The sequence below is a fragment of the Melospiza melodia genome, chromosome 3, assembly GCF_035770615.1.
Source record: "Melospiza melodia melodia isolate bMelMel2 chromosome 3, bMelMel2.pri, whole genome shotgun sequence".
NCBI classification, from domain to species: domain Eukaryota; kingdom Metazoa; phylum Chordata; class Aves; order Passeriformes; family Passerellidae; genus Melospiza; species Melospiza melodia.
The window spans coordinates 55,573,645-55,597,835 of NC_086196.1; the positions used below are offsets into that span (position 1 = coordinate 55,573,645).

The 24,191-nt window shown below is 36.9% G+C and overlaps 1 protein-coding gene across 6 annotated transcripts in view; it reads right to left on the bottom strand.

The window, feature by feature from the left end:
- Nucleotides 1-24,191, bottom strand: part of BIRC6 (baculoviral IAP repeat containing 6) — a 176,119-nt gene that overhangs the window by 134,750 nt on the left and 17,178 nt on the right. For all 6 annotated transcript variants that reach the window (XM_063151839.1, XM_063151838.1, XM_063151836.1 and 3 more), the window contains exons 3-12: nt 23,149-23,286; nt 22,572-22,765; nt 20,849-20,960; nt 19,782-19,864; nt 18,455-18,677; nt 18,193-18,353; nt 16,274-16,332; nt 14,157-15,551; nt 5,311-5,460; nt 1,844-2,069 (exon numbers count right to left, since the gene is read on the bottom strand). In XM_063151839.1, coding sequence (XP_063007909.1) covers nt 1,844-2,069; nt 5,311-5,460; nt 14,157-15,551; nt 16,274-16,332; nt 18,193-18,353; nt 18,455-18,677; nt 19,782-19,864; nt 20,849-20,960; nt 22,572-22,765; nt 23,149-23,286 — 2,741 coding nt within the window. The remainder of the gene's footprint in view (nt 1-1,843; nt 2,070-5,310; nt 5,461-14,156; nt 15,552-16,273; nt 16,333-18,192; nt 18,354-18,454; nt 18,678-19,781; nt 19,865-20,848; nt 20,961-22,571; nt 22,766-23,148; nt 23,287-24,191) is intronic.

Sequence of the window (24,191 nt, forward strand, 5' to 3'; positions counted from 1 at the left end):
ACTCTGCTTTTCTTTTTTCTTTGTGCACAGTCTTTTTGAAATAACAAATTAGGATTGTAATATAATGCCATTTTCTAAAATACAGTTTTAGGATTATCTCTTTCTATCTATTTGAGAAACAAAAGAATTACCATATCAAATTGCATTACTCATCCATCTAACACTGTAACCCCACATCGTGATGGGTATCAGTATGAGGCACTCAAAAAGGAGATAAAAGGAACCTTATATTAAAGACCAAAAAAATAACCCAGAAATCCATCAGTTACTCTTCCCAGGTAACTTTTACTTAAGAGTTAACATGGCTTTCAATCTTAAGACTCTACCCAAAGAACAAAGGGACTGTAATTTGATCATTTTCATAATGAGTCATATAGTAACTGTCAAAGATTTCGAGTACTAAACCAAAACTTTTAACTTTTCCTCTTTACAGCCCTGTTTCATTTAGCAGCAAGCATAATTCTTTTCCTCTAATGAAACAATATTCATAAGCTAATTTTCCACTTATCCCTTTCCAATTAACAGCTATTACCTTCACTGCTTGCTTCCTTGTAACTTCATATGGATAACTTTTTACTTTTCAACTGCTGCTGAACACATTTGGATAATCAATAGTTTTAACTGGAAGTTATTTTGGAAGGAACGATCTCCCTTCCACTTGCTACATACAGAATATTTGACTTACACAATGCAAAACCCCAAGATAAATAAAGGCTTTAAAGCCTATAATGAATGCATTGCAAGTTTTCAACTGTAGCTTAGGAGTATTTATTTAAAGCAAGTCCAACTCCTGTTCTGTGTCAGCCCTGGCAACGCCTCCATCTATTACATGTTTTCCCACCTGGAATGCTTCATGATCACATGCTACCTTTCAGCTGTTTATATGACATGCTTTTTTGCCCAACACATGACCTCTAGCTTCCCTAGCACCCTTTGGCCATTTCATTATTTTCACTCTATGGCTATTTCAAGTCTCCATGACAATGCAAATGTCACACATAAGTGGAACAGATGTGTAACAGTCTGACCTAAAAATCCTGTAGTATCTTATGCTTGCCTTTAATAAAACAATTTCTATATATATTGTGTTTCTCCAAGCATTTTTCACAAAAAAACTATGCAAAGCTACTTCAGGTAGGTTTTAAGCAATCCTTCAAAAGGAGACTGCAACACTGCTCTAGTCATATTTAGAGAACCCAGAGAAATTCAAAGTTCTCATGTCACGTGTGAAAAACTAAGTCCTGCTACACATACCATGTTGGTGCAGTTGATTTCAATTAAAGTAATGCCTAAACTTTAGCACTACTAGGGCTCTGGAGTGGCTTAAATGTTTCATATATAAAGATTTAACTTGAATAGACATAAAAATAGATTCTACCTTCATATTTTAACATAAATTACAATGCAATTTAGGACAACTAATTAGTCACATTGGCATCCACACTTTGCATTTTCTTATTAAATAATGTACTAAAAATGTGTGTACACATAAGAAGGGTGAATCAGACTTTTACAGAAATTGTCAAGAATATCTCTAATTCTGGCAAATGTGCTTGTCTACTTATGTAATGTAATGACCACATTTGGCAAATAAAACTCCACCAATTCAAAACCTGACTTCTCAATTTGTTTCAAGGTCCACTAAAATGCCTCTGGCAATCTCACCAATACCTATAATGCAAACTGTCAAATGGGGATTATCTTTGCAAAAACACGTTCTTAAACTTGCACACTAGTTAAAAGCAATTAAATTGCATGGAATTTGTGGTTACAAATGCAGGTACAGCTACACCAGCTGGTTAAGCAATGCACACAACTCCTCATGCACTGCTCCCCTCTGTACCTGTCTGTCTGCAGCTTCCAAGTGCGAGTGTGCTGAGCTGCATCCCCGTGGTGCTGCTGGTGCAGATGCTGAGGGTGCCGCCTTTGCTGCTGCTCCTGCTGGACTTCCACCCAACAGGGAGGGACAGTGGCTGAAAACCGCGGGGTCAAGGTCTCAAAACGGGTCAGTTCCACCAGGGATGTCAGGGTCTCAAGGGAGAATGGCTGGTCCACCAAAAGATCAACTCCTGAATAATTACAGCACATACATTCATTACTACATAGATATTTTTTCAGAACATCCTATTAAAAATAGTTTGAAATACATCAGAACTACTACAGGCAAAATGAACTACAAGTCATATGAACGCTTTTCAGTTAAAAAAGAATAATAATAAACTCCCCACCCCCCCGCCCAAAGTACCACCCTAACAAACAACAACAAAAAAAAACTACAAAAAATCCCAACACAAGCAACCAAACATCCCAGCCTTGAAGCTTGTATCCTTTGAAGGCAGTTCACTAAGAATAAATTTTCTAAATACTGAGAGCTCTGGGCATGCCCACTGGAATTCAGCCAGAGGCATCAGGAATAAGTAATTAGCCAGCTATACTTTGAAGATGCAAAGCTGATTAAACATTTTTTAAATATCCCTACTGACTCAGATAAAAAACCAAATTATTTCACTAAAACAGATATAAAGAATTACTGTGCATTTTTATCACTGTTTAAAACATTACTTTGTCCTCTGATTATCAATATTGACTTGTTTTATGGTGGACTCCTAGAACATTGTAGTTTTAATAGGTACTCTCAATTAACCTTAAAAGAGGGGTAAGTGAAAAACAAACATGATTTATGTTAAGCACTTAAAAGACACTGGGCCTTGATAATTATTTTGTCATCTTGTCTTTACATTTAGGCCTTATACCAAGAAAACAAGGGTATAAATTGAAGTATTGAAAACAAAAATATCCCAGGAAGTCAAACACCTAAAGGAACTACAACAGAAACCAAAAATTGATAATCAGATAATCTGATTTCCTCAGCATACAAAACTCCCAACCAACACAAAAACCCCAAACCAAACCAAAAACAGACCAAAAAAACCCCAAAACCAAAACAAGAAAACCCCAAACAAAACCCAACCAACCAACAAACTCCCACCAACCAAACTTGGGGGAAAGTAAGACATGCACAATGTATATTTTCTAGTGTTTTGAGCATTTTCTCCTAAAAAAAGGATTTTGAAGGAAAATCTTTCACTTGTAAAGAAATCATGGTTTTCAAAGGGACAAAGTTTGCCACCTGACTACAGCTGTCACCACTCAGGGTGAGGAGATAATAATACACAAACACCATCCTTGCTGCAAAGCCTGAATCTAGAGAGCATCTTGAAATACAATCCAGGTTGACTTGGAGGTGAGACACTTGGACAGGTAATAAATTCACTCTCATTGCAACTATAATAATTTCTACTTTTCAATTTCAGGGGCAGGAAAATGCCAAAAAAATTAGAAATGCTTTAGAAATTGAATTTCAGTAATACAGCAAAGACCTTCACTTTCTTAACTGCCAAATGTGAACCTCATTAGCTGGATGACATTGCAATGAGAAGTGAGATCATTGCTCAAACTGTAAAACAAGCCTATCTTTGAGCAGACTGGATTGTTCTGCTTCATTCTCCTTTCTCCTCCAACAGAAACAAATCCAAACTCAGAGTATTCACAGCAAGCACATACATGTACATCAATGCCCAAAACTGAAAAATTAAGGACTTAACTTTCCACTTTGGTCAAGTATACTTGGCTTCTTTTAACAATTACAAGACTTTTATTATATTCTAACCAAGTGTTATAACAAGACACTAAACTTGAAAATAGGCTTTAAACTGGTCAAAAAGATGAATAATCTTTTTTAACTCACTTTGAAAAAAGGCATTATTTTAGATTACTTCACCTCAAAAAAATCCTCTATTCCTTTAAAGGAAACACTAATCTAAGATTGCTATAAGATTAACTTATTTTCTCTTAAAACAGTAACATTTAATATGCATCTAAGTTGTAAATTCAGGCTAGAAAATAAAATGCAAGAAACACATTCTAGAATATAAACCATGGAGAAAAATAAATGCACAAAGACCACAAAATAAAGGAACAATGTATGAGTAGAAGCTTCTGCTTGTTGCAGGACTTCATTTCCCCAAACAGAAGCCTTTCTCTTGAGCTGTGTCTCTGTCTGAAAAACATGCTAAGACAGAAGTGGAAGAAAACACTTTTTCTATTTTTTAGTACGTAACACCAAAAGAGAAGCAACACTGATATGATAAATCAAATGCTGATCATGATCCATACAAGTACTGACAACCTGAGTACTGAAGAGGTTTACACAGCCCTAACAATCAATCATTCTCATATATGCTAAGAGTCCTGTATTATTGCCTTCAGTATCCTCAAGAGTTCTGCAGCCGTTTGGTTTCAACAACTCCCACCCAGAGCCCTCATTTCAGCACTGGCTTCTTATGACTATTAAGCTTCTCAGAGCTTTTAGTGACGCCATTTGACGCCACAGCAAAACAGTTCTCAGTTCATCTGATCATTCCTGTGTACCTAACAACTCTTTGGAAACCATTACAGAACAAAATCAAGCAATACTACAATGTCTAAATTATATGACTACTTAAAGGAGGACCTGCAGCTTGTGGACAACCTAAAGATACAGCTACTTTGAAGTCTATACATAAATAAATCAATTTCTTATTCCAATAAGTCATAATCAAGGCTATTCTGAAGGCTGGATGGGAACAAGATAACAAAAAAGGAAAAAAAATCCTTTTATAGTACTGGCAGAATTTAAACAGTAATAATCATCTATTTGACTCATCAGGATAGTGAGTTACCATTTGCTTGGAATTCACTTATCTCTGTTGATAAGCTACTATAGCTACTATACAGGGAATGCATCCATTGAAGAACATCTTTGACATCTGTATTCTTTTTTGCTTTATTTGCCATTAGCAAAAGAAGGGTGCAGAAGAAAGCCATAGACTTTACCCCCTCACATATGTACAACATTCTATTTTCTAGTGATCTTCAAACTTTAGGAATGGCCTCTTTGGTGAAAAAGAGGAGGAACAGGTGAAATTCAGACCCCAAAGTAAATGCTGTAATGCTGCTTACAAATAAACTTACAACAAAAAGCATCTCTTCCTTCTTTCAGCTGACTCTTGAGGAATAAAATCAGGGTCACACAAATACAGTCTGCCACACTCAGAATCACACTTAAGAGACTGGAAAAAGTCAGTGTTTTGTTTTTTTTAAAAATCAGGAACTGCTGTAGTGACAGACACACAGCAACTACAGAACTCTAAATTTGGTGAGCAAAATAATTATCAAGCAGTATGCTATGAAATAATTGCAAGTCATGTTCAGATGCAGCTTTCAAAAACGACAAAAGTAATTTGATCCAGGTACACATGTGCAATTTACCTGTAATGCCTGGACTAGAAGGGTTGGATAAGGGCTTGGTGCCTTCTGATGACTGGTCTACACTTTTGGTGAGGGATCCATCTACAAGTATATCAGCTTCATCGATGTCATCACAGGTCCCTCCAATCTGAAGGAAATGAAGTTCTCCACCTAAAATCGTCACAGACAACAAAAGAAGAAAGTTTGGACAGGCATACAGCTAAATTCAACTCACAAGACAGGTCTGCACTTAAAACTGCTACGTAATTATAACAGTATTTATGCAGGACCTAAAAACAGTGCAACTGTAGAGGAATACTTATTTTGCTTTAGTATTACTAATTTTTTTTCAGGGCAAATACAAAACAGAACTACAGAAATACTGCAGTTGCAAATGGCATCAAAGGTAAAAACAACATGGGAGGATGGGTTTTAAAAGGCAATTAACAAAGGATACCTCAATAGAAACCAAAAATCCTAACATTATGACACTTTCCACAATCCAAATTATGCATATAACAGAAAATATTCTACCATGTCAAGTGAAGGCCTACACTATCTCATCTGTACAGAGTGCCCAAACTTCCTTTTAAAATTCAACATCTGAAAATTAAACTAATTTCTCTGAATTCTCCTAACTAAGGAGCTCTCCATATTATTTCATCAAACCTAGAATTAAAACACTGATCAAGTCAACAGACAAAAGAGCTAAGTCCAAAATTTTCACTGGACACAATGTATCGATAGAAGTTTGAAATCATTCAAGGAGGTAGCCCATTATTCACCACTAGAGATAGACATAGATCAATTCTGTCATTTACAGAGAAGTCATAGAACCAAAGAGTGCTAAGATCCTCAGGTCCAACCATTAACTGCCAAGTCCACCACTAAACCATGTCTCTAAAAGCCCCATCTGCTCATCTTTTAAATACCTCCAGGGAGAGAGACTCCACCACTGCCCTGAGCAGTCTGTTCTAATATTTGGCAACCCCTTCTATGAAAACACTCTTCCTAATATCAAACCTCCCCTTGAGCAGCTTGAGGCCATTTCCTCTCATCCTGTCACTTGTTATTTTGGAGAAGAGGCCAACCCACACCTCACTACAATGTTCTCTTGAGTATTTGTCCAGAACCACAAGGTCATCCCTGAGCCTCCTTTTTTCCAGACTAATCAACCCCAGCTCCCTCAGCTGCTCCTCGCTCCTCCTTCAATTTGTGCTCTAAGTCACTGAGAAAGAATGTTTAACTTTACATAATGCTGGGGGAGGGAGGGTGAGAAGAGCTGTTAGCAGTTCCAGAAGTTACAAGAAGTCAAATTAGTAGGATTCAAATCAAGAGGCAAATCCAAGCACAGGCCTTAATGTGATTTTTTCTGAAAAATTATCTGACTTTCAGCATCTAACATTATGACAAAACCTGTTATACAAAATATCCAGGTAATTTGAAACAAAAACACCTGAGAATAAAAATGTAATAAAACACGAAGATAAAAGCAGGTATAGGTCCTGTACTGTGAGGGGAGTGAAACAGAGTGATAGAGAGGCACAGGGAGAGTGTGAGGCACAGAGGAAACTCACACCGTTTTGGGGATTTTTGAGATCTCACTAAGAAAGGCCTGACAAAAAATAGCTTTATAACTCAGTCTTTTATGAAGACAGAAAAACAAATCGCTCAAATGACCAAAATGGTCAGAACAACTCTATGGACAGGATCAGCGCATTGTGCTGTGGGAAAACGTACCCCAGGTCTAGTTAATGTACAAAAGTAGTATTATTTCTGGGATCTGAAGAGATGGGAGATTTTCTCATTATATTTATTTATCTTTTCATTCTATTTTCTCAAAACAGCTATCCATTAAGCCATTTCTTGGTGGGTCTTTTCTAACTGAGATCCACTAAGAAGCCTGTACCTCCCTTCTCTGAGTCTCAAACCACAGATCCTTGGTGAAGAACAGTAAGTACATCCCAAGCAGACCTCGGGAGTGGAGGGGGAAAAAATAGTTCTAGCAAATAACACTTGTGAGTTTCCTTGAAATTAAACAGCTCATAAATAAGCAATTTTCCTCAAACTTCAAAGAGAATTTGAGACACATTAGAAAACACAGACATTGACAGCTTCATTTGGTAGTAGGTCAAACCTTAGTTTGTATATCACTTTGTTTACTGCTCAGCAGCAAAAATGTCCTTATCATTTTTTCCATACAAGAATATAGTCATAATCCCTGCATTCCTGAAAGATTCCAACACTTTTCCAAGAAAAAGTCTGTGCTAAACTTGAGATACCTCACTTCCTCTTATTCATTTTTAAAAAGGTTCTGTAAAGAAGTTTACCATGAACTTAAGCTGTACAGTATTAGCCTCTGCTTATGCACACTCTTCCAAAATGCTGTAGCTGGCTGTGCCTCTGTATCACAAAGGAGGCATTTCCTCTCACAGAACATCCAAAAATGACTTTCTGATGATGCATGCTTCATTATTTGTTTCAATGATACTGTAGTTCCAATAGTTAAGTGCCAGTGAAAAAATCTGCACAGAAGTCAATGCCTTTTTCTTTTTTTCCTTTTTTTTTTTTTTTTTGTGTTACTACTATTGTTTGCAGCACTAGGCTCAAAGAGTGACTTGTCCAGTGCTTTTTAATTCTAGCCAGGGAGCAAACATCTTAAGTAGCAGTTTATCTGAAGGTTCCCCTGCTTGCATCACTTTGACAGAAGCAATAAATATTTCTGTTGTACTACCAAGAAGAAATGAAAGCTGACACTGACTTACTCAGTTATCACAAAAGAGACAAACTGGAAACTAGCATCATTATACTTCCTTCTAAATCTAGGTAACACAATCAAAACATTGCTAATTTAATTCTGAACTGTATTTAAAACCTGCAATTTGCATAGATTCGAGAACCTGGTAGCAATACAAACAGAACACAAAAATCATGGATTTATTCAAATAAATCACAGGCTTCCTTCAGGCAAAAGAGTTCCTGGCTCCAGGAAAGCAGCACTGGAACAAGCTAGAGAGCATGTCAGAGACTAAGGCCACGGCAGTCAAAGCCAATTTGGTGAGATGTTCCTGCACTCTAGAAGCAGTTTGGGAAGAGTGACACCATTGTTATCAGCAAATCACAACACAATGACAGAGCTGAACAATATACAATTGATTAAAAGGAATTAGAAAACAAAGCCATAGCACAGGCAACTATGCACTAATTAATTTATACTCCACCCCTTCTCCTGTCATAGGTTAGCTTTAAATGTGCAAGTTCAGAACACCTGAAAAATATCATCAAGAAAGCTATCCCAAAACCTCACTTGGAGACACTCCATTTTAAACTAGTCTAGGAGATCTTAGCTATAAAATTCTGCCTTGACTTTGAAAAGATAAAATGCATTTGAATAGGGATAAGCAAAAGTCACCATGCCTAGAAAGAAATAATTAAAAGCCCTCTTCAGGATGAAAAAGAGTTCTGTAAGAGAGAACTCTTTTTTCCTGCTCAAAAGTGCAAACATTCCACTATGTATACACACATATGGGGAGTACAAACTCCAGAGCTGCTTGAGGAATTCACCTGTAAGATTACTGATCTGGTTTTTTTTGCATATCTCATCAAGAAACTTGTGGACTGACTTGATCAGATCTTTGGAGAGGTGAAAGTAAAGGCTGCTTTGTTTTTTTCTTCTTCTGTAAGTTTGAAAGGATTGGAGACAGCCAGCTTGAGAAAAAAAGGGTTGGAGAAGGACGGTACCTAAATAAACTCTGTCTTTACCTCCTTTTTTTAAGAAATCTCTTTGCCATATTCATAATGAATGGTACAGCAGATACAACTCCAGTGACAAAGATGATAGAGGCTAAATACTAGTGAAAAAAATCATCATCAAGGACAGCATGAGCAGGAGAAATTTCATGAGCAGACTGTTAAACCTCTGTCTTAAAGATGTTTGAGAATTGTGATCAATATTCTCTTTCTGAATGGGTAAGAATAATTGACCTTGACTTGAAGATGAGCTCTCAGCATCACTTCCAATACTAATTCTGAAGTGGACAAAAACTTGGCCTCTCTCAAATCTTATTAGACTCCATTACCAAAAAAGGTAAAAAACTAAAAATACTGAATTGATCCCTGAACTTCAAATACACAGTACACAGGGCAGGCAAAGGGAGACACAAGATATCCAAACTAAATTAGAGAAAAACTACAAAGTGTGATTACTACATATTTACAACTCAAGAGCAAGAAAGCTGCTATAAATGAAAGGCATGAGACTTGGGGGAATCAATTCTCAAATGTATCCAAGTGCCATCCAGTTCTGCCAGGCTTACCTCTTTCTACAGGTAAAAAATACCAGCATAGGCAACTTTGGACATACCAAAATCCAGCCCCAAAAATACTTTTTCCAACGAAAAAGAGAGGGACTAAAAACTCTTGTTATATTGTAGCATCTTTAAAATGTTATAATGTAACAGATGCAAAATTTCACCTGAGCACCATCAAGCAGTAAGAAACTATATCTAGACCTCTTAAACATTAGATAATAAACTTTGAATATCAAAATACTACCTTACAGCAGTATCTCTATTTAAAACCAGTACCTGCTGCCTTGTTTTAGAATAAAGAAATTACTTTTTTTCTTACTTAGTATTTTGAACGTCATAAAAGCAGAGTTTAGTCTCTTATTAATGACACAAGAGAAAACATCTGAATCCTCATATGACAGCAGACAAAACACTGTTAAGAGGGATATTAAATATAGTCTGATATTAAATATAGTCTAGCTTGGCCAAGGGGAAGAGAAGAAAGCAAAATTCAAAGAGATTAAAGTTCACTATGTTTGCTTAATGGAACTGGAACCAAGAGTATACTTGCACACTTTCCCCCAGAGGTCAAGCTCAGGTAATCCTTGCAGAGACAGCAAGTACCTGAAGCTGAGACCAACAGGTAACATCCTCAAGTGTGACTCACAAAGATGGATGACGTCAAATGCAAGTCTAAAACGTCTTTCCATAAAACCACTCCAGATCTGAAGCACCCATTCACACAGTGGGTCCTTTGTCAGTCATATCTTAGAGGCAGCTATGAAAAAAATTTATATAATCTACCAATGAAAATAATACATCCACAAGCAGGAGAAACAGAAGAAAATGCTATTCTGCACTCAGAACTTTCTGACATTAAAGTACCTCTTTGCCTACTCTGACGTCCCAAACAAGTAAACAGGAAAGAACACACTGCTCATGCCTGAGTATTTTGCAACATCATCCAAGCACTTACAATGCATGTATGCTCCAAAACTTTCACTTAAAATTTTCATTTATGTCTTTGCACTACAAGCTCCTCTGTAGAATAATGTTGCACACATCAGTGAATACAGTTATTCTACTTTCAGTGTATCTCTCTAATGCCATCAGACTGCAGGCATCATCCCACTTGTGGCAGTAAACCCAGAGGAGCAAACACCTCTAAGTGATTTGCAAAGAAGCCTAAGAAAAGAGCACTCAAGAAAAAAAAAACTAACAGCAAAATCCTCCATCTTCAGCCACATAGCTAAGAGGAAATTCCACCCATTTTAAAGCAAAAGTTTAAAGGACAATTATTATTCAAGACAAGGAAAATTATGCAAAGCTTATTTTATATACTAAGCTATTCAAACATACAATAAGATAGAGGATTTAAAAAGTTAGATTAATAGTTTAGGTTTTTGATTTGCTTTTTCTTCTAGTGTTCCTGAATTTTATAGCTTTTATGCCTTATATTTAAACCTTTCAGTTCAGTCATTCTTTATTAAGCAACGTATTTTGGCATAAATGTTTTGACTCTGAGGCTTCAGACATACCTAGCATCATATCCTGAAATTCAGACCTCTTAAGGACTTTGACCCCTAAGTATTTATGATGGCTCTGGACTTAATTTCTCCAAAGTGAGAAAAACATAACAATGACTGAATTGCTAAAAAAGGAATACAAATTGAAAGCCTCTTAAGACCTTTAAGCAATGAAAATAATGAACACTGAAGTCCACGGTTGAGCAGAAAATGGAAGTTCCAAATAGAGGTATTGTTTTCATCTTATCACAGGGGTTCCATACTGTTGTCTCCTTATCACAGGGGTTCCATACCTTCTTGGTGTTTCTTGTGGGCAGCTCTCAGAGCACTGACTCTTTCTCCTTCACAAAGGAGCCAACTGACTCCAATTCCCTGCTCTATAGCCAACCAACTCTTTCATATGAGAAGAAGAGCACTCTTCTTCTCATTGGTTACAGTTGTGGCCTGTTAAAGTGAGGCTTGTTCCTAATCTTTGCTAACTGGCCCAGTTGTAACTCCTTAGGGGTAAGATTACTCTCTACACTATCTTTATTTTCTTATATTCTATCCCTCTACAAGGTACAGTGGATGTAAATGAAAGATAAGAATAATCAGTGGATTTTTTTTTAAAGTAAACAAAGTACTGTATTCAAAAAGAGGACCCTTGCAGGCTGACTTGATGCCTATAGCATACTGGGCTACATGAGACAAAATACCCCAAAATCTCAGTCATCTTAAGGGCAGCACAAACAGAAGAAATCCAAAAAAGCTATTGTTGAATTACTAGATGGGTATTATAATACTGAGAGAGATTTACTGCAAAAGCAGAATGATGTGCTTGTCCATTACAAGGAAGATGGAAGTATTCTCCAGTCAGTAACAGAGATGGTAGTTGTCTAGACAGAGACAAAAGACTCCTAGACACAGTAGGAGTTCCAGCTCAAGAGACCTGTATATCTTAATACTCCACGCCCCAAAGAGGTTTGGGTAGTAGCAAAAGCTACTAGAGTATGATTTCCATACACACAAGAATTGGATGGAAAAGTACCACGCACAATAAGCTCTTTAACTTTTATCATGACTCTTAAAACACAAGAAAGGCTAAATACCTTTGATGAAAGGAAAGAAAATGATAGTAATAAAATTCTGTAGGAAAAAATATTCTACTTGGAGGTCTTTTCAATGAGATTGCAGTTTGATCAGCTAAGTATAAAGTGAAAATATTATGACATGGTGTCCTGGAATGACTTTATGATACTTGTATCTCTGTCTGTTTAGCCCAAAAATAAGTTCTGCACCATTAAGACTGGTTCTGAGAGCACACGGGGGGAGAGAAGAAGCACAGAGTTTGCTATCAGAAACTGCACTTTCTCCTCCACATTCCTGCTCCTGGCTGTGTGGTCTGCAGCATGGACAGCAAGAGAGAGCTCTCCTTTGCCTTTACTTAGTTTTTAGCCAGCTGAGGCCAGAGAAGTTCCCTGGACTGTGATTTTTCTTTTTCTTAAAACTGTTCAAACCTGCTCTGGACTGAAAACCCAGGAGAGCACCTGGAACTCACACCTGTGGCCCACCAGCCTGAGCCTGGGCCACAGCATTTCCAGCGCTGGAGGGACTGATCAGAGACTGAGTGAGCTGAGCTACAGCCCACCAAGGGGATTTTCTGAGTTGGTCATCTCTTCAGATTGGCAAGAAGTTTTCTTGTTTAATATTGTTCATTTTCTGTGCTGGTGAATGCTTTGCCTGTTAAACAAACAGTTTTTTCCACTTTTCTGCAAGGAAATATTTTCCCGAGCCAGTTGGGGGAGGGACCACTTGAATTTGCTTTCTAGAAGAACCCCTTTGGAGGTTTTCTCCCAAATTTGCCTTAAACCAGGACACATGGATATGACAGAACAGTTTTCAAAGGCAATTAACCTTTCATTTAGAGCTCCATTTTAATTAGGAAAAAGCGTGCATTATTAAATACAGCTGAAACAGTTTAATAGCTATTTCTTCAAAAGCAGACACAATTTAGTAAATATGAATGTTACCCTTGGGAATCTGCAAACATAAATACTAGTTACTAACTTGCAACGTTTTTTCATTGGTATTTAAAAAGCAAATCTGAAATGCCCACTTCTAGAAATCTTTGGTGACTGAAGGAGCCTTTAAGAAAACTGAGATGTTTACAATACACTTGACTTTATCTGCTGGAAATAACAAGTAAATCTGATTTAACAACTGCTCATAGGAGGACTCTATAATTAGTGTAACACTGTCATGAAAGGAAAAAAGGTATCAATTTCAATTCTTCTAGTAAAGAGGAAGCTCAACGTGATATTGGTGGGAATTTATTTGAAATCTATGAACTATCCTATCAGCTTAACCCCTCTGAGAGCCTAAGCATTTCCTCCACAGCTGCAATCAACTGGGGATGAACTAACCAGAACACTGGGACATGGAGGAACTCAGCTGGATAACACCCAGAGCTGTTTCCAGTGCTCCAACATGGCACAAGGAAACAGGGAGCTGCGTGGTGGCTTAGGGACTTTTACAAAATAGCCGTTACCTGGACTTGAGTTACACTCCCCTCCTACCTGCCCACTTCCCCAAAATGCCTTGCGTTCATTTGGAAAAAAAAGAATCCTGCATGGATAGTCTGGCTCTAACACTCAAGAAAGTACAATCCAAACTGCAAAAAGCTGAAGGAGAACAAAAGTACCTGAATGAAAATACACTGGGATAAGGTATAAAAGCATTATCTTCTCTGCTCTCTTGAATATCATCAATTACAGGCAAAAAAAAATTTTCCAAAGTAGGATTTCTCTATCATAGAAGTAAGTACATACAAGAATGACTTTTTTGTTTTGGACTTAAGAAAACCTGTGCATCTTCAAGAATTAAGACACATGCAAGAACTACTGCCATTCTAGAGATTAAAACTGACATTTCAGGTGAGGAATTAACTAGAGTCCATGCTTCCTAGACCATTAAACTATGTACATTCAGTGAAATTTGAAATTTACATTTCATATAACATAATCCAAATACAGTAAAATAAATATTTTTTTTTAAATGTGAAGAAAAATTTTACCTTTGGTGCATGCACATAATCTGTCTGTGCCCGAACAGTATATCACAGAGACAAACATATCTGGTTCTTCAGTGCCCTCTTTTTTAGGTGGCTCCACTTTGGCCAGAATTTCAAAGTTTGAAAGATCTAGTATTTTTACATATCCTCCCTGAGTAGTTATTACCAGGTGCCCAAGAGTAGAGATCTCAGATCTTCTCTCTCTCCCACTGCCATTTTTAGAAGATAATTGTATTTCCTCTACAGGCTCCTCACAGTCGTCTTCTCGATTATCCAATATATCTGGTGGGAGTAAAATCATTGAGGTAATTGTGTCTTGGGGGTCTTTGATATGCTGGATTTTTACTGGTTCCTCCTCTAGAGTAACTATTCTAGTGGCATAATTCATTTTATAAAGCACTAGGTATCCACCACTAACACTTCTCTGTTCAGGCTGAATTATTAAAGGAGTTGGTACATCTGCTGGTGTCTCCTGCTGGATTACGTCAATACTCGTGCCATTCACTACGGCAAGACTTGATTCTAGTTCCCCCTTCCTTCTATTACATAGTGCCGAGTTTAATTTATTTAAATTATTCAAGGCCTCTACTTGATTTATTGCACTCAGAGACTCAACGGGACAAGTCCGCAGTCCTACTAACAGATGAACTCCATCTGCACAAGGTGTGATTGAATCCACACACAGGTTCTCCTCCTCTGCAAACTTGGGCAGACGCAGGCACTGAACCAAAGTCCCAGGCTTGGGAACCATAGAGCTCCACTTGTCCGAGTCCGGGGATGTCAGGTTGGCTGCAGCATCTGCAAACTGCTGAATGTAAGTCACAGGAGGGTCCTGTAACAGCAACTGTTCCTGACTGTCCAGCTCCATTTCAATGATCTGTGGAACTGTGAAACCATCATCGTGGATACTTTTACTCATAATATTGTTCATCTGGGAAAAGAGTTTTCCTGCTTTTTCATCAGACTCCTTGATGCTGTACAGCAGCAACACAGGCAAAGTCCTCCTTACCAGAGGGGAATTCAGTTCTGAATTAGTGCAGGATTCATTGTCAGTTGATCCCTGTTCGGAGACACTCTCACCTCGAGTCCTGCTTAAGCCATCCAGTGATCTCTGAGAGTTACTGCTAACGGGAGAGGTAGCAGGTGATTTGTATGTTAATAGACCTCCAGCTAATAAACAAGGAAAAGGAATGTTGTGTTGTTCTAGATGTTTTTCCTTCATCTTTTCACTCTTACAGTTGGCCAAACAGGGATTTGCCCCAAGTTCTTCCAGATCTTTAACTGTGTCCTCCAGAACATTTGCAACAATTTCCCACTGAAGTTTTTCAGGTTGTTGAAGAACACTGAGAGCTGTTATATCAAGGCTGACTTCCATAGTTTCTTTTTGTGATGTATGCCCTTTAAAACAAAAACGTTTAACATAATACACATGCTCAAAAAACCAAACGGGAATCATACTGCATATATCACAGTTTTTTGGAAAAAAAGCATCTTTTTCTACATTTCATGCTCTTTTTTTCCCCACTTGGTGATCCTTACTCAAAGATGTAAACCACATTATAGAAAATAAACATGTAGTCCTCCCTCCCTCAAAATTTCTGACTGAACCTCTAAGAAAACAACACAAGAATACCATGCATAGCACTGTTCTGCTTCCATATAAAATCTTTACTCAGGAAGAAATACTTTATCAAAGTGCAAACCCTTAGGGAAATAATCAAGACACAGGAACTCTTTTGGCAATCCCCTGAATTTAAAGCGTTTCATACAGCTGTAATTTGTTCCTGTTCTAAGAAAGTTCTTTTATCTTGGTTTGTGTGCTTTATTGACAGCAAGATAAGCAATGCTTGTTGTCAAGTAAGACATTTATTAACTAACAAAGTGCAGGGTTTTTTTTCTCCTGCATGCCATCTCTCCATCACACAAACTTAAATACTAGCATTCCCTTCAATGGTAAATCCATTGAAAAATTCTTTTCCAAGGTAAATTCTTTTCCTTTTTTCTAATCCAGTGAATATGATATCAGTTTTGACAGGGTTTTTTAAAAAGTCTTGAAGAAGAATTTCCCCTTTCACCTCTAAACTATATATTACATATATAACAGGTCAGATATAACCTACCTGTAACAGATTCTGATCTGGAATGCTCTTCACTGTCTGAATCCTCCAGTAGATCATCACTGGAAAAAAAAATAATGCACTAATGACACCATGTACATGCTAACTGCAGGCTTATTTTTAATTAAATTAGTAAAAATTCATAAAAACCACAATGTGTACTATAGCTGGCCATTCTTTTCAGCCAGCATTGTTCATCCATTGATGAGTTCATCACAGACATCAACAACAAAGACTTTATCCTCCATTACTGAATCAGTAGACCAAATTTCTTTTTGCCTCATTCTACTATTGTATTTCCTACAATTCAGGTCAAAATTGAATTAAAATGAAAACCAGTTCTCAGGAATCTTTCCAAGAAAAATAAAACCATGCAATCAGGACATCTGAAAATGAATATCAACATCTTCAAATTCCTCAAAATCATCTCTGGAAAGTGGAGCTGACAGATTGGTCTTCAGTTCTACAAGCGATTTTGTAGCTAGTACTGAAACAAGGGATGAACAGTGTTGTCGGTTTTATAAATACTGCCAGAGAAATCTTTTTGTCATAAAACCAGATTCTGTTCAAGACACCTTTTCAAGAGAAATAGGATCCTGAGTAGTTCTAAGAATACATAAATAATTAATGCACCTGACTTTTCCAATAAAAGAAATTATTTCCTATTACAGGCTCATTACACACAGGAAGGACAGTAATCCCTTTGCAGCTTCAGGTAAAACTACTCACAGTACCAAGTCAAATCCTCAAACTTCAACAAACCAGATGCTTATTCCTCATATCCAAGAAATACATCTTTGTGGGGTCAAACCTGATCAACATTCACTTCACAACATGGCAGACACAATTCAATACTTTAATTCTGATCCAGCTTCCCCTTAAGCAGAGAAGTGAGAATAAATTCCACGTAGGTTAAATGAAATGGAAAATGCTTAGTTCTAGGCAGTATGATTGCACTGTCCTTTATCCAGCTCTTAAAATTGGTTTAATTCTGTAACTATTAAGGAGTTCCCAGCCCTAAAGCTACAGTAAGAGTCCAGGCAGCTGCTGATGCTGCTCATGTCAGCAGAAGAGCAACCTTTCTATTTGCTCTGCACTACTGTAGACATCACACTAAGCTTAAAACCAAGATTTACATCCCTGTGCATATAACAGCATTGTTACCTTCTTCTTAATGCTGAAGTTTAAGAAGCAACCTTCAGAAAACTAGCAACACTCCCCAGTCAACTTTTGTTCTACATTTTCCAACAGTTATTCACTCTATTGAGCTTTGGCAACACCAGACAAGAGTACCCAGTAACTGGGTTAGGCTGCATGAAGCACAAGTGAAATACTACTTTTTTCTCACATCACACTTTCTAAGCAGCGACATACCCTGTAGCTTATCCAAAAATTTGCAACAGGACTATCTAATTCTTTAGAGTCTGTATATGTGTACTAAAAGAATGCAAGGAAGCACAAATTCCTAGCACAGCTAAACAGTTTATTTTCAAAATGACATAACCACAAATTGTGGAGAAGCAATCAGAAAAAAGCATGTTCCAGAAGTCCAAGAGGAGCCTTTACTTTCAAGATCAGAAATGTATAATCCATAACTAAAATGAAAGGCTGATGCAAAGCTTATATTCCTTTCTCTTTTTACACTGCCTCTGAAACATGAGCATAGAGCAGCAATGAGATCTGAAATCTCTTTGCTAGTGGAGTATAAAACTGGAACAGCAGGAAACTGGCTTAAAAAATAGAAATTTAGATTAGTCTGTTTCAAGTGTTGAATTATATACAAAAATTCAGAGTGACTAAAAATATTATTTCCATGAAAACAAAATTACCAATCTTATGTTTCACAAAGCATGACTTTGCTAAATGACATTTACCCTTCACACAGAAGCATTTAATATTTCTCATTTGGTAGATTGGCATACCTGTCTCCTTCTAATTTTGGTATGTCTGAGCAGCTAGAGGAATCTTCTAACCATGCTAGTGTTGGTCTCCTTGAGTCAACCCCTGAGCTCTGTTCTCCTGATAACATAAGTTGCTGCACAATTGCGGGATCATATGCATTGATTTCAAATTTTAAATGGACCTGAGAAATAACAAGAAAAAACAGAAGAGGTATTTGATTTTGAATCAGGATATGCCTGATCAGTAAATAGCTGATGAAAAATAATTATTTATATTGCATACCTTCATAAGTTTGGAAACATCCCATATGCAGATCTTTCCTCGTTTTGTTGCAGCAGCTAGAAAATGAGGGCAACTTCCAGATCCAAAGCAGGTTATTCTGTCAGTGCCATCTGTGCAGGGAAATTGCGCTGGACTTGTTGCCAGTGTGACTGAAAGAGGTACATTCTGAGTGTGCTCACCCTTGACAAATGGGCAGTTTGGGGAATGTCTCTCATGTTCAGACCTTTCCGAATTAAAAACAAACACAGAAAACAACCAGTTTTTACTGTGAAAACTACACACAGTATACGCAAGTTAAGCCCTAGAAGTGAAGCTGAAACTGAACTGTTTGAACTCTGCAGTCAACCATACAAGAGAGTTCTGAAGTTACTAACACAGCTTTCCCTGCTGATTCTCAATAGCAGACTGTATTAAAGACTTTGATCACTCAATATGCATTCATAGTCAAATGGATCAATCTACACAATGCTCTTAAAATAATTAGTCCATTAAAAAAAATTTGTTCTATAGGCAGTGGCCAATCATGTCCCCACAGAGAAAAACCCAGATTAAATTACCATACATTAAAACTCTAATGTTATGAGTAACTTTAGAAGCAATGTCCTGTTTTTAGTTCTATATCCACAATTAAAAAAATCAAAACTGGAAACAGTCCTGAATGTCACATTAACCAAGAAGCATGGAAAAAAATGCATCTTGATATACAACTAAGGCAGAGACATGACAAGAGCAATTACATGGCTACAAAATGTCTTGAAAATTGTAAGTGAAAGGAGTAGACAAAAACTATGAAGATAATATTACAAGGAAAAGTTTCCACCAAGTCAGGAATCTGATGCGTTCAAGGAAAGATTATAAATTACCAACTAATCAAGAATAAAATTACGTTAAGAACTCTTTAATTAGTGTAAGGTCCTCCCTTTCAGTCACCATCCACAATTTTAGATGATTCAGGAAACTAGTAATGGAAACTGCAATTTCACATAAAGGGTAAATATGCACTTAACAGTCAGAGCAGTTTTTGAACCTGAAAACAGATGTATTCTAGTCTCAGTCAAACAGAAGACTCAGTTTAGATCCCCGCAAACAAGTACTGGCTGACAACTCTCAAGGAGCAATTTGAAATGAAACAGCAAATCAGAATTAAGATATAAAACCAACTGCATTTTTTTTCTTTTAGTATTACACAGAAATTTGATATTGTACATCACATCTTTTTGTGACTTGTTCCATGGAATCATTTTGAGAAATGTTGATTTTTGTCCTTTGAAGATTTCTAACCCCTTCAGCACAAAATTAGGTGTACTTCACACATCATTAAACTTACCAAGGTTCATCTGTAGGCTCCCAGCACACCAAGCACACACTACAGGTAAAGCACATGGCTCTGTCATCTCCTGATGAAGCAGGCTATGAAAATAGGAAGAAGCACTTGAAATTTATATAGCTATGTACTACAAAACACTTTTAACTAGGTGATCAACTTCTTTCCCCTCTAGTGACATACTAAAGCATCACACCGAACATATAAAAGGCCACAAATTATATACTACAAAGTGGCAGCATTTCACATTAAAAAAAGAATACACATTACTGTAGAAGAGATCAAGAACTAACATTAATGCAAGTCATTGGATGCAAACCACAGACAAAGAACAGAAATTACTTTTTTTTCTTTGGCAAAAGTTCACAAGGTTCAAAAAATTTAGAACTGCAGCAGAAAACATGCTTGGATAAACACGGGTTAAAAGATATTCCTACCAATCTCTTAGGGCATAAATTATTCTCTACCACTCCTCTGCAAAGAACAGTTGTTACTTGCTGAAGTAACTGAGGAAAAGCAATCAAAATTTCCATTCTCTTAAAATTTAGCATTTTCATGATCTCATTTCAAGATATGCTTGGGAATATGCAGATGCAATTCCAACATATGAATTCCCTGCATTTTTCTTTCTGTGCAAGTTTAAGAAATCATCCAAAAACTTCATCCACCTATCACGCTTTACAGCTGACAGAATGAAACAGACAATATTGCTGTCAAAGGCTAGACACTGCCCAGCAATCATTACCTAAATCCATATTATAAATATTTTTTAAAATCAGGAATAATTTCAAGGAATGAAAAATGGAAATAAGCAAAAGTAGTGGAATAAAACATTGAGGCTGTATTTATTCACTGAGCCTAACAATTTAATGTGATCTAGGACCTCTGTTTGATACAACAAAGTCCTACCAGGAAAGTATGTTTAGAGAACTCCAGTGCCAAGCTTATTGCTTTTTTGCTTTACTTGTTATATAAAATAAGAAAAAAAGCCCTACTAGAAAACATCACCACTTTTTTTCCCCTGACCTCCCACCTGGGGAACAAATACTAAGAACAACTAAATCTCTTACCTGGTGATAGAACCCAGCTTGAGCCATAGGATCTGGCTGTGCCCACCGATAACCCACATGAGGCCATGAAGTGAATGTCTCCCGTCTGTTAGCTTCACTATACATCAAAGACCTAGAAAGGTGAAAAACCCTACATGACCCAAAATTGCCACTGAAAATTAAAAACCCAAACTATTTATAAGACTTTCAGTCCTTTAGTAACCATTAAAAATAGCATAAATAGTTACCTATAACTTACACATAAAATTATAATTAACTATTACAGGAAAATTACAAACCTCCCTCACCTGGGTACATCCCCAGCAAAAAACTAAAAGCCACACAACAACCTATGGACCTTAAGAGCAGGATTAAGAAAATAAGCTTCCACGTAGTCTATTTGATCTACCTGCAGAGAAATGCACCAGATACCCAAAGCTATTCTGCATCGAAGGCAGGTGGAGAAGCTAGCCCAACAGAAGTGCAAGAGAGCTGGATTTTCTTAAACGTGACAACTACTGTAAAAAATTGGGGTTCTTAGTTAAACACTTATAAATTTACATATTTAAAAATTCTCTAAAGTGATATTTTAAGCTTAACTAAATAGATGACACAACCCTCCTTCCCAGTCATCACTCACTACATACTGTAATACTCACAAATTTTAAACTACTAAGTCCCAAAATATGAACCCCTCTGCAACTTAGGTAAGAGAGCAAAGAAGTTCTTCTCTTTTCCACCTTCACTCAGTGATGTCTCTCATTTGCAACAGCACATGAGAAATGAGTATCAGTTTTCCTTTTCCCTTGACAGAGTTTTGTTCTCCCAAGAACTAGGGCCATTAGAGGGAAATGTGCCTTATTTCTGTTTCTGCTTCTCAGTTTCAGGGGATTTTTGCTGTCTTGTAAGAGAACAGAAATATTAAACATTTCCTGCCAAGGAAGTAATCTATTCTAGCAATGCTCACATAAGAGCTATCTTAACTTTACATTATACCAGCTCAAGAGACAGATCTTGGGACAGCTCTAATCAAAATACAATGTGGTGAGGTATAGGTAGACCTGAAGGCTTGGGGAAGGAAAGCTAAGAGATGAAATCAAATTCATTAAATTACTTGAGATGTAAGAAATTATAATACAAATGCAAAATAGTATTTGTACAGACACTTTCAAGAAAGAATAATTTATAAATTTAGAAGATTTACCACTATTCTAACCAGTCTCAGCTTATGAAGGTTAAAATAATGCTCGTGTATACACTACCACTTAGATAGAAATAGATGAAGCAGCAATCTGAGATAAAATGTTCTCTTACCCTACACATGTTGCAGTTGACTAGAGTGTTCAGAAGTAGCATATATATGGTCTGCAAAGGTAACTTCCTAAACTTCTAAACCATAAAACATAATAATGACTCTTTCTTGTATGAAGGAAAAGCAGTTGACTTCAGGATACAATGAAGTATGTATTTAAGGCTTCAATTCTTACCTTTCTAAAAGTGTATGTTGGGATTAAGAGCAAAGTAAATTTGATTTGCATTAAAGTTCAAACCCAGACAGTCTTGTGGTGTCCATAAAGGCTTTCCTAAATTCAGTACTATGTATGGCACAGCAGTTCATTAGCTGTATGTGTAATAGCAATGAAGTACAGAATAGGACTAGCTCTTTAACTAAGTTAAGTCACCTAGTTGCTTATCCTGATACAACTAAGGGGTCAAATTCATCACTTATTTTGCATTAATATACCTGTCCACAGATCGGCCAGGTCCCACACCGAGCTCTGGTCGTGCGCTGGGTAAGAGGTAAGATAACCTATCCATCACAGAGGATGCTACAGGTAAGGCAGCAATATTTTGATTTATCTTCTTGAGTTCATTTACAATGGCACTGGCGACAGATTTCAAAACATGATGAGGAAGGTGGAACGTAACCGTTGCCCACTAAATAAGGAAAAAAGTGTCTATGTTTTAGAATTTGAAAATCTTAAAAACAAACAGATCAGAAGAGTGTCAAAACCAAAACCAAACACATGTGGTATCAAGAAATACAACAACAGACACACAAAAGCAACACAAACATAACACAAGGAAAGTATTCTCTAATTTTAAGCTCAGTTGGGTTTATTAGTTGAGTTTATCAGCAAGAAACTAATTTTGTTTGTTCTCTTACCAAGTGAAGCTTCACACATAAAACTAAGGAACAGACAATATATTCCATTGTCTTCAAACAAAATCCACCACACTGAATCACAGATTTTGCATGTTTCAATGGTAGACACACAAATTAGACTTGGGAATCCATGTTAGACAGTACAAATTCTTACCTTTGCAACTTTATGATTTGCTGCTGTTTCATGTGAGGTATTTTTTAAGCCATCCTTCAGTTGTGTGATGAACAAATCATATCCCTCTGTGCTAGAAACATCTACTTTTTCTATGCAAGCAGATAACAGCTGCTGAGCCTAAAATGCAGATGTGCAAGCAAAGTTAGCATCCACACTGAGTAACTACAACAGGAATTATGCCTGTTTCATTACTCTTGGAAATGTCTTTTGCCGGATCCTACTTTATCATATATTATATCAGCATAATTCCCATTCCAGACCTGAGTATGATGTTCCAAATTTTACATCACAGGCCAACCCACAGATAAACTTCAGCAATGGTAACAGTAATTACTACAAGTTCTCTCAAGGGCAATATTACCAAATGTTAAAAAAAGTCAGTCATAAAAGTTAAAACAAGATCTATTAAAGAAACATCTATTGCCCAATGCTTTCTCTTCAAAAGGATTCATTTAGCTTTAATGACAAATAGTGACAGCAAGAACAAAAGTCTTGCCATTTTCTGAGTAGCTTTGTACCTTCAAAAAGGTAGATAATAATGAGAACAACCACACTGCAATACAATTGGAGCTAAGTTACTTACAATGCTAATACAGCAAAGCTGAAAAATGAAGCAAAGAAAAACCCAGGCCAGTTTAGAAGTTAGTTCTTGAAACTCAGAAATAATGCAGCTAGAAAAGAATGCTATAATTGTCCATATACAGACATTTTCTTCCAAGTCTCATCTGTTTCCAGCTTATCTCTCCGTCTGCTAACTTCGTGTTGACAGGTAAGGTTTAAAGGAATGCTTATTGTGCAAAGCACAGAGTATTCTAAATCTGCTGTTAGGTAACATCTGAAAAATATTACAGGAATTCTTTCAAGTTACAAATACAGGGAAATATTTCCCAAGGACAATGGTCAGCCAGTCCTTTAAACAAACACAAACTGCTTGAAACAGCACAAACCAAAAGCCCCTTAGTTATGTCCTTGGGAAGTTCAGGGGAAGAAAGACTGAAATAAGGCAAACCAGCCCCTGAGCC